General features: G+C 51.0%; 1 protein-coding gene across 2 annotated transcripts; it reads right to left on the bottom strand.

Moving 5' to 3' along the window:
- Nucleotides 1-3,186: 3,186 nt before the first annotated feature.
- On the bottom strand, nucleotides 3,187-9,772 carry LOC120520234. 2 transcript variants are annotated; one of them, XM_039742761.1, is made up of 3 exons: nucleotides 9,571-9,661; nucleotides 5,945-6,116; nucleotides 3,540-5,582 (listed from the first exon to the last, which is right to left on the bottom strand). In XM_039742761.1, exons 1-3 carry the CDS (start codon nucleotides 9,586-9,588, stop codon nucleotides 4,573-4,575), a joined length of 1,200 nt encoding a protein of 399 aa, XP_039598695.1. In that variant the 5' UTR covers nucleotides 9,589-9,661; the 3' UTR covers nucleotides 3,540-4,572. The 2 variants fall into 2 exon arrangements, with proteins under 2 accessions (XP_039598696.1, XP_039598695.1); XM_039742762.1 differs by lacking the exon at nucleotides 5,945-6,116 and having other exon boundaries at nucleotides 3,187-5,582; nucleotides 9,571-9,772.
- Nucleotides 9,773-15,321: the final 5,549 nt, after the last annotated feature.

Here is a 15,321-nt window from a genome sequence, read left to right as displayed (position 1 = left end):
GCCCCCTGAGATGGGCACCTTTGGCCGGCTGCTGTCCTTCTTCTGCCTCCTCGGCTCCTGGAACTGCAGATTAAATCCGAAAGAAACACGGAAGACACAGCCCTGGCAACGTGACATGGAGTCAGTCAGGGGGCGGAGAGGGTGCCACTCTTGTCACCGGGTGCGCTTCTGAGAGGCGGCAGAGATCAAAGTGACGGTGTAAAGGCAGAGGGGGAGCAGGCAGCGAGTGGGAGGCCCGTGTCACTTTATTATTACAGTGCCACCGAAAGCCATTATGTGTGGTGACAGCCCGTCAGTAGCAGGACACTGCGTGTCCCGAGTCTCCCTGCCTGCCTCTGCCACTCCTCCCTGATCAAATAGCAACGCTAAGGTTACAGGTGTCCTGTTGTGACAGGCTGGCCAGCACCTCAAGTGCAGAGATCTGTTGTCATGTGACACGCTTGGCATCGAGGGACACACACACACACGCCTCCTGCACAGCCCCAGGACCCCACTTCAGGGACCACTTTAACTGCCCTTGAAGACCCCAGCATCCTTCATTCACAGTCAGAGCCGCTAAAGCCGACCACCAAGGGGCTGGGATTCTTTATTGGGGGCAAAACTAGGGGGCAGCAAAGGGAAGACATTTTCGGTGAAGTCCGCTGGAAATCGGCTCTGACTGCCGAGATTGGAGGTTGGGGACACCCCAGGTCTGAACAGTCCATCCATTTCTAACCAGAGCAGGGTGTCTGGGGGGCTTGGGGGGGCTTTGCAACACCCGGACATGGCTGCAGTCCATTGCAGGGGTCTGAAAAATGATCAGCAAAATATTACAGATTTGAATTAAAGAAGACCCCCACATCCATTTTTTAAAGACGTATTCAGGGTCCCAACAAAGTGAGCTTTTTAAGTGAAGTCTTCAGCTACTGCAGCCGTCCGTTTATTATAACGTAGCACATGATTTACTCAAGTGTTCATGAGTGGGAGGATGATGAGGATGATGAGGATGATGAGGATGATGATGCCCCTTGAAGGCTGGTCACATATTGTTACAATGACAGCAGAACTGATAAAGCCCCCCTGTAGCCCCACTTCAGCTCTCAGCAGATCACTAATTAAACATGTCACGTCACGCGCCCTCCTGGCACTTGGGCAGCAATCCAAAGATGGCACTCGACTCGCTGAATGCGCCCTCACCCGGGTCACTCAGTCGTTTTCTAACCCGCTTTGTCCCAGACAGGGTCACGGGGGGGCTGCTGGCACCTGTCCCCTTTATCCAGGTGTCACCTCTACTCCTCATCGTCACTTGAGAGGTGACACCGAGTCAGAGGTACGTCTGTGTTTGTGGAGCAACGGGTCCCAACAATGAGAGGCACAAAGACAACCGTAAAGAAGAAGATGAGGAGGAAGACGAGGAGGCAGGGTGCCAGACAGCTTATTTCAGGTGAACACCATGACAGTGGCAGCCCGATGTGAACCGCCACACAGACAGCGGCAGCCATCATCCGCACTCTCGGACGAGAAGACGGCTCAGTGGCCGCGCTGTTGGATTTGCTGTCTGCGGTGCTCACGTGGAGGGTTTAGGTTCTCGGGTAACTTGAGGCCGAGGCCGACACACGCGGCTGTCTGCGATGTGCGTGAGGTCTCGTGGCCTGCGTCTGCCAAAGAAGAGCCAGACATGAAGTTGGCTGCTTTACTCCGTAGGCCACAGGGTTTCGTTTTTGGAATATTGCAGCGCTGCACGTGTTGAATTTGATGGACTGGGAGGCTTGGAATGCTGCACTCAGTGCCAGTGCCCTGTGCCAAGCGTATTAGTGTGCCAGCTGACTGTTTGGCAGCTAACCTGTGTGAGTAGCCCCCAGCCTTGATCTACACCCCAGACGAATGCCTAATTCACCCTGATGTTGGCGCCGGCCCTGCTGTGTTGCTTCTTTTCACCCTGCGAGTGCGCCACGCACGGTGCAGACACTGACGGCACTCTGGTGGGTTTGGGTTTGGGTTTCTCATTTCTGACTTAACAGAGCAAGTAAAACGTTTGACGATTTGCTGTGCTGACGCTGCGCCCGCGCTCTGCTGTCACTTCCAAATAACGCAATGGTGTCCTGATGGCGGGGCCTTCATGCTCGATGTTGTGAGCGCCGTCAGCAGGGCGGCCGCATTTGACGCCTCGTGTGGGCCCAAGGATGGCAGAGCTGAAATGACCGAAAGTCGACATTTCAGGTGGCTACTTGTGGGTCACGCTTGACGTTTAGGGTTTGTACAGATTTGGAATTCTGTTAATAGGTTTGGGCTGCTTCTAGTGTTTGAGCTGATAAATAAATAATACGAAGGATTTACATTATTATGTTATTATTCATTAGTAGAATAGAAACAACAATATGATTACGTGGAGCTGATCGTTAATTCAACTGACAGCAACAGCAGGGACGCTCAATGAGAGAAGCAGTTGAGAAAATGAGATGAGCGAGAAGAATAATAAAAATAATATGAGTGAGAATGATAATAATAATAATAATAATAATAATAATAATGAGAGATAAGAATAATAATAAAAATAATAATAATAATAATAATAATAATAATGAGATGAGTGAGAATGATAATAATAAAAATATTAATAATTATAATGAGATAAGCTTAGAATAATAATAAAAATAATAATAATAATAATAATGAGATGAGTGAGAATAATAATAAAAATAATAATATGAGTGAGAATGATAATAATAAAAATATTAATAATAATATGAGATAAGCTTAGAATAATAATAAAAATAATAATAATAATAATAATGAGATGAGCGAGAATAATAAAATAATATGAGTGAGAATGATAATAATAAAAATATTAATAATAATATGAGTGAGAATGATAATAATAACAGTATTAATAATTATAATGAGATAAGCGAGAATAATAATAATAATAATATGAGTGAGAATGATAATAATAATAATAATAATAAAAATAATAATAATAATAAATGAGATGAGCGAGAATAATAATAAGAATAATAATAATAATATGAGTGAGAATAATAATAATAACAATATTAATATGAGTGAGAATGATAATAATAATAATAATAATGAGATGAGCGAGAATAATAATAATAATAATAATAATAATAAAAATAATAATAATATGAGTGAGAATGATAATAATAATAATAATAATAAAAATAATAATAATAATAAATGAGATGAGCGAGAATAATAATAATAACAATAATAGCAAACCACTACATGTTAAGTTCTTTCGAGACTTTGGAAAGATCGATTTTGTCGATCAGCAGGCGTTAAAGATTTGCATCGGGTGTGCCAAGGATGGACAGACAGATTAGAAATGAGGACATCAGAGGGTGAGCGCAGGTTGGGTCAGAGAGGTGAGGGGTGTAATGAGTGAAGGGTGCTAAGGATGGAGCTGACAGCCAAGGGGAGAGGAGGAAGCCCTAACAGGAGGTTTATGGATGTGGTGAGAGAGGACATGCAGGTGACGAGTGTGACAGAGCGAGATGACGAGGACAGAAAGATAAGGAAGAAGATGATCCGCTGTGGCGACTCCTAACAGGAGCAGCTGAAAGAAGAAGAAGAAGAAGAAGAAGAAGAGCAGGCGTCTATGCAGTGGCTTCGCAGTTGTGGTCTAAAAGGAGAGACAGAAAGCCTAACTATGGCAGCACAGTGCCAGGCACGTAACAGCAGGTACCACCAGAAGAACATCTTAAAGCGCCAGTTGACCGTAGATGTAGACAATGCAACAAGGCAGGCAGACGGGCGTATTAATCCTATTGTTGCTGGCTGTATGACCCACGAGTGGGGGCGAACTACAAGTACCACAGCAGAAGAAACGAGGGGCCGCCAACATAAGAACGGCTGGTCTGTGCACCGCTGCTAGGGGGCACCGGCCTCTTCAGCCTCGAGCTCAAGTTTAAATAACAGCAAAACAGGGACTTGGGGGGGCTTAGGGTGAAATGGAAGAGAGAAGGCGCCATTTTGTTAAGAGGGGGCTTGCTGGCTGGCCTGTCACATAGAAGAAATGGGGGGCTGCTCATGAAATGAAAGGACATGAAGGGCCTCCTGTCACTGGTGTGAGAATGGACTGCAGAGGGGCTCGGATGGTAAGGGAGGGGAGAGCACAGGGAGAACATGCAGGACCACAAGGTGACACCTGAAGGCTGTCTTTTCAGTGTGAAGTCACATCCAAAGTGCACTCGACGTGCCATCGGACAGACCCAAAGGCACTACAGAGGTGACAGCTAGCAGTTTTGTCACACATCCAGGGGTCTGACCAACATCTACTTCACGACACCGAGACTCCATTTTGATAAACAGCTTTGGCACATTTTATTTTGAACAAAGAGCAGCAGTTGAAAGTCAAACGCACAGCACGTGTAAGGGGGCACCACAAGATTCAAATTTAAATACCCAATTGTGCAAAGAGCCACAGAAAGGCCGCCTCGTCAGATCGACGTTCACTTCAAGAACAAATCTTTGCCAGTCACCCGTCGTCTCCCCTCTCAGTGGAGATCTTTGACTTGAGATCAGTGCCCGCTCGTCTGGGGGCTGTCAGGCACAGCAGATGTGACCCGCCCGTCACACGTAGTCGTGCTCCTCGGTGATGAGTCTATAAATGGAGCCTCTGCCCTCGCCATCCTGGCCACTCTCGAAGAGCTCGCGCTGAGTCTGGAGCAGGTGCCACTTTGCTATGTCCTTGTGTGGGCAGGCCATGGCAGGCTTGGAGCACGGGCACTGCCACAAGGCACTACCCATGTCATAAATGACAAAGACTCTGCCTAGGCGGCTGAACTGTGCCATGCAGGGCTCGTACACCGATATGCACTTCCTGTGGCTTGGACGTGCAATCGAGACATAGACTGCCAGTGGAGCATTGGCACTACGCGCCACCTCCTGGTACTCGAGGCATTTGCCCTTGCCACCTTCCTCGATCCACCCCAGGGCCAGTATTTCATTCAGCGTGTCTACGGCTAACGTCTCGTGGGGCGCCGTCCTTGTGCAGTAATCGACGGAGCGCACGTGGTCACACTGATAGGCCATCATACCCATGGTCAGGGCAGAAGATGTCGTCTTCCTGCACTCCTCAGACTCGCACACCACCTGGTGTCCGCTGCCCCAGGTCTTTCTTTTGACATGAAGAGGAGAACACGGGCCATGAAAAGACTTGCCAACTGCAAAGATGCCATTGTGCCCATCAAGGCACTCGCTGGGGAGGTGGCAACTCTGGGTGATGTCCTTCACCCGCCTGTCCAGATGTTTGCGCTGAATGTGCAGCCGCAGGTTTCTTCTGTATAAAGCCACCAAGCAGTGTGGGCACTGGACACTCTCCTTACTCGACAGAGCGGAATGTCGGCTCCTCGCGGGCAGCGTGGGCTTGGGGGAAGCTGGCAAGGGGGATGCCGGTGTGCCACCGGTGGGCAGAGTGCCCTCGTGACTCGGAGACAAGGGCTCCACCACAAGCCACTTCTCCCAACAAAGTTTCAGGTGGTTCGTCAGGGTGTGCTTCCGCAGCAGGGTCTTGGCACACTGAATGCAGTGAAAGTGCCCGCTTGCCCGGCAGTCTAAGTTGCACTTGCAGATGACGAAATCTGAAACAAAAGGAGACAAAACACATTTAGGTGCCATGAAGGACAATCCTGACTCTGCCATCGGGCACACTGCCGTCAGGGCCATTACAGTCACCGCCCCGTTACCCGTGTATTCCACATATGGGCCTTAAGGTACACAATCTGGAGGGCTATACAGGTGCCACCCCAGTTGTAAGAGGGCCTGGACGTCTGGCATTTCTAAGGCTAAGCCTTCCAGCCTGGTGCCCACCTTGGCTTGGCTTTCCAATCCAAACAGAATTAGGGTGACGCAAGGCCATGAGGGTTCAGGCCCCAGTAGTGGCCAAATGGGCAGAGAGGGCATCAGCAAAAGTCTGAAAAAATAAAAGGTGTAATGTGCCAACCTTGATAGTGCACCGCAGCTTTGAGATGGAGCTCCACGTGCTTCTTGACATGGTAGAGCTTCCTGGGCTTGTAGCGGGACACGCGACAGAAGGGGCAGTGGTAGAGTTTACAGCAGCTGGAGCAGCGGTTCAGCTCGGGAACAAAGCCCTTCTTGAGCACGGTCACATGCACCTGAAATGACAAGGACGAGGTGACAAGCTGTGACATCAGGTCAAAAGCAAAGCACATCCAAACAATCGGCAGGTGAACGGTACGGGGCTGCCACCTCACTTCACTGTCCATGGTAAGTTTAACGGGCATCTAAACTGGCTGCTTGTGTATGTGGCACTGCGAGGGGTGGGTGCCCTGTCCCAGCTTGGTTGTGCCCATTGCTCCAATGACAAGCCTCAGGCTCCTGAGATCCGGCATTGGAATAGGTGGGCTTCAGAGTGTAATGTTAATCATCAGGAGGTTTGCCAATTGTGGCAGTAGCTCAGTTGTGCCATCTGCTTGGTGCCCGGCTGTACTCTCAGCTCTTCTGTCACACGGCTCGTCCTCTCATGTTCTTTACGATCATCCGGCACGTTTTTCTGTTAAACAGAGTGCAGTGTCAGGGATTAGAGTGGCGTGGCGTGGCCTCGTGCCGAGCAGACAGATGTCTGTTTGTGGTCAGCGTGCAGGCCGGGGGTCTGTGGCATTGTAGATGCTGTGCTAAAAGGGATGCCATTAAGGAGAGTCACAGTGGTTAGGGTCAAAGCTGAAGGAAACGTCTGAAACTCGAGGAGAGTCGTCTCTACGGTAAAACGGCACGTCAGACCGAAAGGGCACCCTCAGCGTGTGGCAAGGGGTGCTCAGGCCAAACCTGCAGAACAAAAGGAAATCCAACAGGGGCTGCAGTGCCAACGCGGGGGCACAGAGCTTCAGCCGAGCGTGGCTGCTCTTCTCACCTCCTTGTGGTGTAAAACCCTTTGCGGGCACACAGCTCTCTCCTCTTCTGCGTTTTTGTGGCACACAAGTAACTTTTATTTTTAGTCCTTTAACAGACAAACGCCCAATGCCAGGACGAGGTGGCTGAAGTGGTCAGGAACAGCTGAAAGCGTCGACCCTTTAACATTGAATTAAAATAAAGAGGTGGACTGATACCAACGTCTAGACTTGTTGTTGGGGCACAACTCACATCCAGTGGTCTGTCCGTCACTGACCTGTTTAATCGAATTCAAGGAGCCACAGCCGATCCCAGTGACATCGGGCACAAGGCAGGATCAGGCCGTGGATAAGATGCCAGTCCACAGCAGGGCACACTGACACTCCATTCAAAGTTGTCATTTAACCTGCCAGCAGGAAGAAGGTGTAAACACAGGCAGCAGTTGGGCCAGGACTCGAACCCGGGCTCTTGGGGAAGAGCAGCCACACCGCAGCACCCGGCCATTATTCTGGCCCTGAGGGCACCTCGTGGGGCTACTTGGCCGCAAACCTCAGGCGAGTTTCAGTAAACCAACAAGTCATCAGGGTCGGGGTCAGGGTGGGTGCTTATGAGTGACACCGAGGGGACGTTAGGGTCAGGGTGGGTGCTTGTGAGTGGCACCGAGGGGACGTCAGGGTCAGGGTGGGTGCTTGTGAGTGGCACCGGGGAGACGTCAGGGTCAGGGTGGGTGCTTGTGAGTGGCACCGGGGTGACGTCAGGGTCAGGGTGGGTGCTTGTGAGTGGCACCGGGGTGACGTCAGGGTCAGGGTGGGTGCTTGTGAGTGGCACCGAGGTGATGTCAGGGTCAGGGTGGGTGCTTGTGAGTGGCACCGGGGTAACGTCAAGGTCAGGGTGGGTGCTTGTGAGTGGCACCGAGGGGACGTCAGGGTCAGGGTGGGTGCTTGTGAGTCGCACCGAGGGGACATCCAGCTCACCATTTGCTCGCCCAGCGGATGAGCAGCAGCTGACAGACGACTGGGGTGAGCGGCCTGATCTCATCAGATCTTACGAAGGGGGCTTACATGATCAGTTAGGGTTACTAAAGGGGTTTCCTTCGTTTGAGATGCGCTGATCTTCACCAGTCACGTTCTTGGGCTCGTCTGGGCCATTCCTGACTTGAATGGACTGTTCGGGTGAACTGCGTTACAGCAAGTGGACTGCGAATCAAACAGCATTCAGCACAAGATCAGAGGAGTCCTCGTGAAGCGACCCCCAAGAATACCGCGGGGTCCGTCAGGCTTGACGAGCCAAGAACAACAGGGAGACGCCTTCAGGGGGTGTCATTTGCTCCTCGTCGTCCTCACACAACGTCCCAACGCATGTCTTCTAACTTGTGTCCTATTTAAATTCTGGGAAGCTCCTGCCTGCAGTCATGAATGACGCAAACTAAAAAGAACGGCCACCTCGGAAAGCTGTCACGTGTCATCGGTAATTCAGGACCTTCTACACGTAAGACTTGAAACGGAATTCTGTGAACAGGCTGGATGGCATGGCATGGCAGTATGTGGAGTATGGAGTATGTGCCCGGCCGCTATAGTGGACGGGTCAGTTGGGTTCACCGTCACCACACAAGGATATGCACATCTGTAGAAATCGCACAGGGCCGCTCTGTGACATAGTCTGGTACTGAAGACCCCTCCCATGACCGCCTACCCCAGCAACAACGGGCACAAAGGCGCCGTCCCTCACCGATTCACGAGTCGCCAGTCCACCTGGGCCACAGTGTCACACTGCAGTCCCGCTAAACAGTCCATCACTCCGGCCAGGGCCAACACCAGAAAGTGTCAGCTAAATGCACCAAATCCGCCACGTACACCTCATGAAAGGCGCTATACACAACGAAAACATCTTAGTCGTCTGACAAACGGGAAAATAAACAGCAAGACGCACCGAGTTGGGATGGTGGACCTCCAGGTACGTCACAGCCGTACAGCCCACCCTTCTTTCGTTGTCAGCGTGTTAATCACTGGACACCCTTCTCGTTTTCTCCTCCTTTCCATCACACGTAATGCTGAACAATGGAGTGCACATCCATTATTCACGTGGTCTGCGTGTGACTGACGACTCGTGCCAAGTGCACTCTCAGGTGATGCCCATCTTTTAAAGAGGGGGTCTCAAGCTGTTCATCCCCATGACGGCCCCCTTTACGCGGTAAGCTTTGGGATTACAAACGGCATCTGCTGCATGTCGTGCGGCCCCCTCGTGTCCCCCGCCTGTTCAGTTACTCGTTTTAATGTTGCATCGACTAACCAAACGAGCCCCGAGGACTCAGCGTCGTCGTCGTCGTCCTCCTCCCGTCTGTCAAACTTCTGCTCTTACGTCTCTCGGCCCGGTTGGACCCTCCGGTGACGAACGAGCGCGGTGTCACCTGACTGCTACCGGTGGCCACAAAGTCACGTTACGTGCACGTGTGTCTGAACAGACCTGTGTGCTAAAATGAAAAGCCACCACGCCGGCTGTCCCGTGTCCCATATGCCGAATGTGGGGGCGCACGAGGCCAGTTTAATGAAGCTCTGGAGCAGAAGTCAGAATGGACCCTGGGGAGGAGTCCCCTCTAAACTGCTGCCTTCCCGTCCCAGCGCACCCTCTGCTGTCGCACACCCCCCACCCTCTCCACGTACACCTAACGCTTCGTCCCCGTTCCTCGTGCCAAAGAAGATCCCGACTGAAATCAGAGCTCACCGACTGCGTGTCCGCCATTGCGCGATCGGACGCTCCTCCTCTTCCCTTCCTGAGGGCGGTAGAAGCGCGCGCCCGCTCCGGGAAAGTCGAGGCCGGGCACGCGCACCGCTCCAATAAGTGTGGCGCTTAACGTCGAGCTGAGCTTGTAGGGCTGCAGGGGCACATCGGGCCGCCTTAAAAGCTCCATAAAAAAGAAAAGTAGTTCACCTCTCGCAGTGTGACACGGACGGCTATGAATAAACTTTATTATTAATGATGTGGTTTGACTTTGAACGATAGTTAACTGTCCTAACTGCAGATGCTTACAGTCCCGATGTTATTTCAGCTCCATCTGGGAGCCTTCAGCGCGATCCGGAGCGACTCTGAGTGCTGCACTACTAAGTTGTTTAAACAGTTTGAACAGAGAGTTTTAACTGCGAGTCGGCTAGCATGTGAAGATTTGCGCTCGGAACCGAACTGATGCCAGTGTGATATGCCAGTAGGGCGATGTCATGAAAACGCTCAGTGGTTCAAATACTCGATCTGTAAGGCATATGTCACAGAGGGCTTCTTTTGTTCTCTCTCGCTTTTTCAAAAGGCGACAGATGACCCAAACATATTCTTTCAATATGTTTATATTTTAATAGTTCGCTTTGCTCGCCAACCCCTGGGCGGGCAGTACCCGCTAGCCACTTCACATACTGTATGGGGAAGCGGATGTACAATTTAAACAGATCGTTATTTTCATGGGAATTGTTACATATGCATAATAGAACTAACTACTTTACACTGGCTGAAATACCCAGCGTTGCCTGTGTGGAAAATAAAGTGTTTTTTGATTGTTTGAGAAAAATATAATTAAAAAAGCCCCACAATTCTAAAAATAAATTAACAAACAATGAAGACTCGCTAATGGGCTTGCCTTACAGTCTTGTATGTATGTCACCATCCAGTTCACACTCGGAACCGGCCAACTCGATTTCGTTTAAAAAGCAACAGGGGGCGTGGCGCTCAAACATGGACAGTGTTGGCAGGTCCCTCTAGTGCGCCCTCTGGTGGTAGTTCCGAGTGTCTACTGGATTATAACATGCATACAAGACCGGAAGAGTAAAAGTAAAAGTAAAGTCCTGCGGTGGGCTTGCGCCCTGCCCGGGGTGTGTTTCCTGCCTTGCGCCCTGTGCTGGCTGGGATTGGCTCCAGCAGACCCCTGTGACCCTGTAGTTAGGATATAGCGGGTTGGATGATGGATGGATAAAAGTAAAGTCAGATGGCCAGGGAGGACAGAAAAAACAAAACAAAATCTGCAGGGGCCACAAGACCACCCAGCCCAACATAAATGACCTCAGACAGTCTTGATTGGGTTTCAGGACTCACATGGAAGAACCTGATGATGATGACGGTCATGTGGACCTCTGGCCTTCAATCCATCAAAGCAGGGACTGCATGCCGCCCTGATCAGGTGGTGGTGGTGCAGAACGTCACAAAAGAAAACCGCAGAGAAAGTAGGGCTTAGTATGGAGTGAAGCGATTTGATAAAAACGATAATTCAGTGCATGTACAGAATGTCAGGGTGTGGAAGACACAGGCAGACACCGAGACCACCAGAGGTCCAAAGACACGGCACAGCACCACACAGCCATAATAAACTCACACGGCTCAGTGCTCTTCCTCTTCCTTTTCTTTCCTTCTGCCACCTCCACTCCTCTCTCACAAGCTCTGTCCACCACCGCCCGACCCTGGCTCTCCGAATGCCCCAGATGTGCTCCCGGTGCTCCGTGACGATCTTCTGACTGCAGTCCATGGCTCTGGAAGCATCCAGGCGCCTCCTGGCAGTGGCCACAGAGCCCCACAGGGTTGAGCTTCCCAGCTCCGTATCCATGCGGAAAGGCGTCCCGGTGGGGTAAGGTCCCTGGTCACCTGTCACAAGGGTTACACTAAAATGAAGCCTGAGAGTTCCAGTCCAAGTTACAATGACGGGTTCTTAGCATTGTGTTTGAAGAGCTCCACCGTATCAGCCTGGCGACTTCCTGTCAGTAAACTCCAGTTCCAGATGTGAGGTGCCTAACAGCAGAAGGCCGCCTGCCCGCCTCACCACTTCTGTTAAGTTTCGCTCTTGGGATTCTAAGCAGACCCTCATTTGAAGATCTGAGGTAACGATTTGGAGTGGAAGGTGACAGGCATTCTGGGATACAGGATGTATAAATATAGGAATTGGTCCAGGAGGTCCCAGATGTTACTTCAAGATAAATTCTGCAACAAGAACATGGGGGACACGGTTGGAAACTTAAGGGCGAGACTTTGTAGAAACTTTAGAAAGTTGACCTCCATGCAAAGAATCGCAGATGCATGAAATATACTGTAAGTGACCCAAAATGTGTGGCGGAGAGGAAGGACTTTAGGGACCTCCAGATGTTGACTTGATGTTGTTAGGACAACCTAATGGCGAACAGGAGGGACGGTCTGGTTGGGCGGGCTCAGCGGCTTGTCCTTGTTACCTAACTCTGTGTCTTTCAAGGCTTCTAGTGGATGGACATCCCTTACTGGCTGACTCAGACTTAGGGTTAGGGTTAGAATCTACTTATCGACAGGGTGGCCGCAAACAAAGAGCGTGCAAAGAGTGCATAAGAACGGGCTGAAGCGGGCACAGAGATGTACTGACGCACAAGGAGATCGCTTTCAGCACCTTCTGTAAATGTGAGGACCAAATCTGGTCCTTCTTCTCTTCACCACGTAATGCAGTCGTCCTGGTGGAGCTGGGCCACCCTGTACTTTGATGTCCAATAGAAATCCTGAGATCTTTAGATCAGCTGACCTAGAAACACCAAGAACACATTACGTTAAGTAAGAGGACATCCAAGCTGGGGACGTGTCCTTCATGACTCGGGCTGAATTGGCAAATGTGTCCCTTTTCTGATGGGAACATTGAAATGGCTTGAAGATTTGACATTCAAGGCTTGTTATTTCTAAAGAGGTTTGGTTTGAAAGATTTAATGGGGACAATATTATATTTTATATCCTAATGAAGTGATCTTTAATGCGTTTATTTTATTAGGAAAGATCTCGTCACACTTGAAAAGGTTTGGGGCAGCCACCCGTATTTCGTCCCTGGCTGCAATGAGTTGATTTTGTACAAGAGATGTTTCTCTGTTGGAGTCCAGAACCGAACTGCTGAAGGTCTGCAAAGATGGCGGCTTTCAGGGATCAAACCGGAAGTGGCGTTCTTCTGGCATCAGTTTGTGTGTCAAGGCCTGGAAGTGACGTTCTTCTGGGCGCCGGCACCGGAGGTGACGTCATCAACGTCGAGTCAGACGGGTTTCCCCGCGGCTGGTCTGCAGCGATCACAGGAGAAGGTTTAGCGCACCCTGCCACCCCCTGGCCTGGCGTGGAATTCCCGTCCTCCTACTCGCACGGGCGTGACGATCGTTTTTACATAAGAGGACGTCGATGATAGCTAAGCCATCGGTCGTTGCCTTTCATCAAGAAGCGAGCAGCGCCCCGTTGTGGTGACTGAACTTGAGCTGTTAATACGACTCTGTGTCGTCTCCCCTCTGCTCTGCTCCTCCATCCTCCGCTCGATGAGGGTCTTCAGGTGCGTTCACATATCCTGCGCCAGGCCACGTCTGTCTGTCTGCCCGTCTGTCTGACACCACCAGTGCAGCAATGCAGTTGAAAGGTGGCCCACTTCTTCGAGGACATTTAGGGAGACACGTCGTGACATCTCAAACACATCGCGCTGTCTTTACATCTCAAAGTCGTCCACTGGTGAATGTCCCGAAACAGAAACAACTACAAACTGGCTTACCGCTCCAGTTTCACCAGGAGGGACTTCAGCTTGTATGCTCTGAGCGTTTCCTCTTTTATTCATCTGACAGCCTAAACTCCTGCAGAGCCACTTGTGCAAAAACAGAACAAGTACAAGAAAGCTCTCGTCATGGCCGCCGTTCAGCCTGCCGTTCTCAGTAATAATCCTCGAGGGCCGATCTAACAAACTGACAAGCGAAGATCCCAGCGTCGCCTGGATTAACAAACCCTGTCTTGTCTTGAGCGCAGCGCTTCAGTCGTTTAATGTGGTAATTTGGTAACAGAACATCCATCCACTCAAGTCAAGTCAAGTTAGGGAGCAGGCACTGGTACAGCACGTTGGCACACCCGCTACACAGTGAAACAATTCGGGGTCCAGGATGGCAACACCCCCAGGTAGACGCACGGTCCAGTCCTACCCTCCAGAAATGACCCTACACCTGCCGCAGCCAGGAGTTAGGTGGGCGACCCCTTGACCCCGTCCAGCCACTCGGGTCCCCAACAATGAGGATCTTACGAGCTGATCACTCTCGGGTAATCGTGCCACGTGGCCGTAGTGCCGTAACTGACACTCCCTCACAATGCAGGTCATGTGCCTCATTTGTTACTCCATGAACAACACAAAGTCAAACCAACGAGACCCCAGGACCCTCTGAAGAGACACACATGAAGGAGTCCAGTCTTCGTCTCAGGTCACTGGATAGTGTCCATGTCTCACAACCAGAAAGCACCAGGACTCTAAGGAGCGTCACACACCCCTCAGTGACCTCATGACCCCCCAAGCTCTCCCAATCCGTCTACTGACTTCACAGGAAGAGTCACCAGAGTCACATGAATGGCACTGTCAAGGTAAGTAAACCTCTCAATGACAAGGTGACACTCTCCACTGACAGACACACTGCTGATGGCCGTGCCCAAGAGGTCATTAAAGGGCTGGCTGTTGGTTTTTATCAGGACCCTCGCACGCCCAGACCCTCAGACCCCTCACTCAGTCTTTCGAGACCCCCAATCAGAGCCTCCATTGACTCCGCAAAGATCACAGCATCGTCAGCAAAGTCAAGATCTGTGAATCTTTCTTCACCAACCGATGCCCCACAACCGCTGGACCCCCTGATCTTGCCCAACACCCAGTCTATGCCAGCATTGAATAGAGTAGGAGCAGAACACACCACTGACGAACCAAAGAATCAACTGGGAAAAACACAGAGGGTCTGCACTCTGCACAACACTCCCACTACCAGTGTGCAGGCCGGCCAGGATATCCAGCCACCTCGAGGGGATCCCACGAACCCTCAGGACGTCCCACAGGGCAGCTCGATCAACTGAGTCAAACGCTTTACGAAAATCGACAAAGGCTGCAAAGAAACTGCTGATATTCACATTTGCACTCCATGAGAACCCTCAGTGCCAGGATGTGGTCGCTGGTTGACTTCTTAGGCGTAAAACCAGACTGTTCTGGTCGCTGGTAGGTGAGCAAGTGATCAGGGATCCTATTGAGGACGACCCTAGCGAGGACCTTACCCGGCAGCGAGGGCAGTGTTATCACCCTGTAGTCCCACCAATCCAGGCGATCACCCTTCTCTTTCCAGATAGGGATGACAATTTCCATTGGCCAGTCAGTTGGGATGATGCCGGTCTCCCAAATGGAAGCAAAGATTGCTTGCAATGCCGGGAGGACAGCCTTACCACCAGCCTGGAGAAGTTCACCCTGGATATCACAGATCCCTGCAGCTTAACCCAGCGGGTTCACCACCTGTGCCATCTCAGTGAGACTGGGGGGGTTCACAGCTAATCAGAGGATCAGCCTCAAGAACCACGGACCAGAGATACCCAACATCCCCTCTGGAGGATCAGCTTTGAACAACTGCTCAGAGTAGCCAGCCCAGCGGGTCACAACTGCCGTGTCTGTCACCTGTAAGGACCGTCCCATCAGCCGCCCTGACTGCGACTCTCTGAGGATCAGATTCAGAT

Source organism: Polypterus senegalus, unplaced genomic scaffold, assembly GCF_016835505.1.
Source record: "Polypterus senegalus isolate Bchr_013 unplaced genomic scaffold, ASM1683550v1 scaffold_3790, whole genome shotgun sequence".
NCBI lineage: Eukaryota > Metazoa > Chordata > Cladistia > Polypteriformes > Polypteridae > Polypterus > Polypterus senegalus.
Note: the sequence above shows the minus strand (reverse complement) of the source record. Positions and strands in the feature narration are given on the sequence as shown.

What these genes read in the sequence shown, in the direction of transcription:
- LOC120520234 (XM_039742761.1), bottom strand. An exon ending in AGCTGCGGTGCACTATCAAG is followed by an intron (nt 5,583 to 5,944) that starts GTTGGCACATTA and finishes CTTTTGTTTCAG; the next exon opens with ATTTCGTCATCTGCAAGTGC.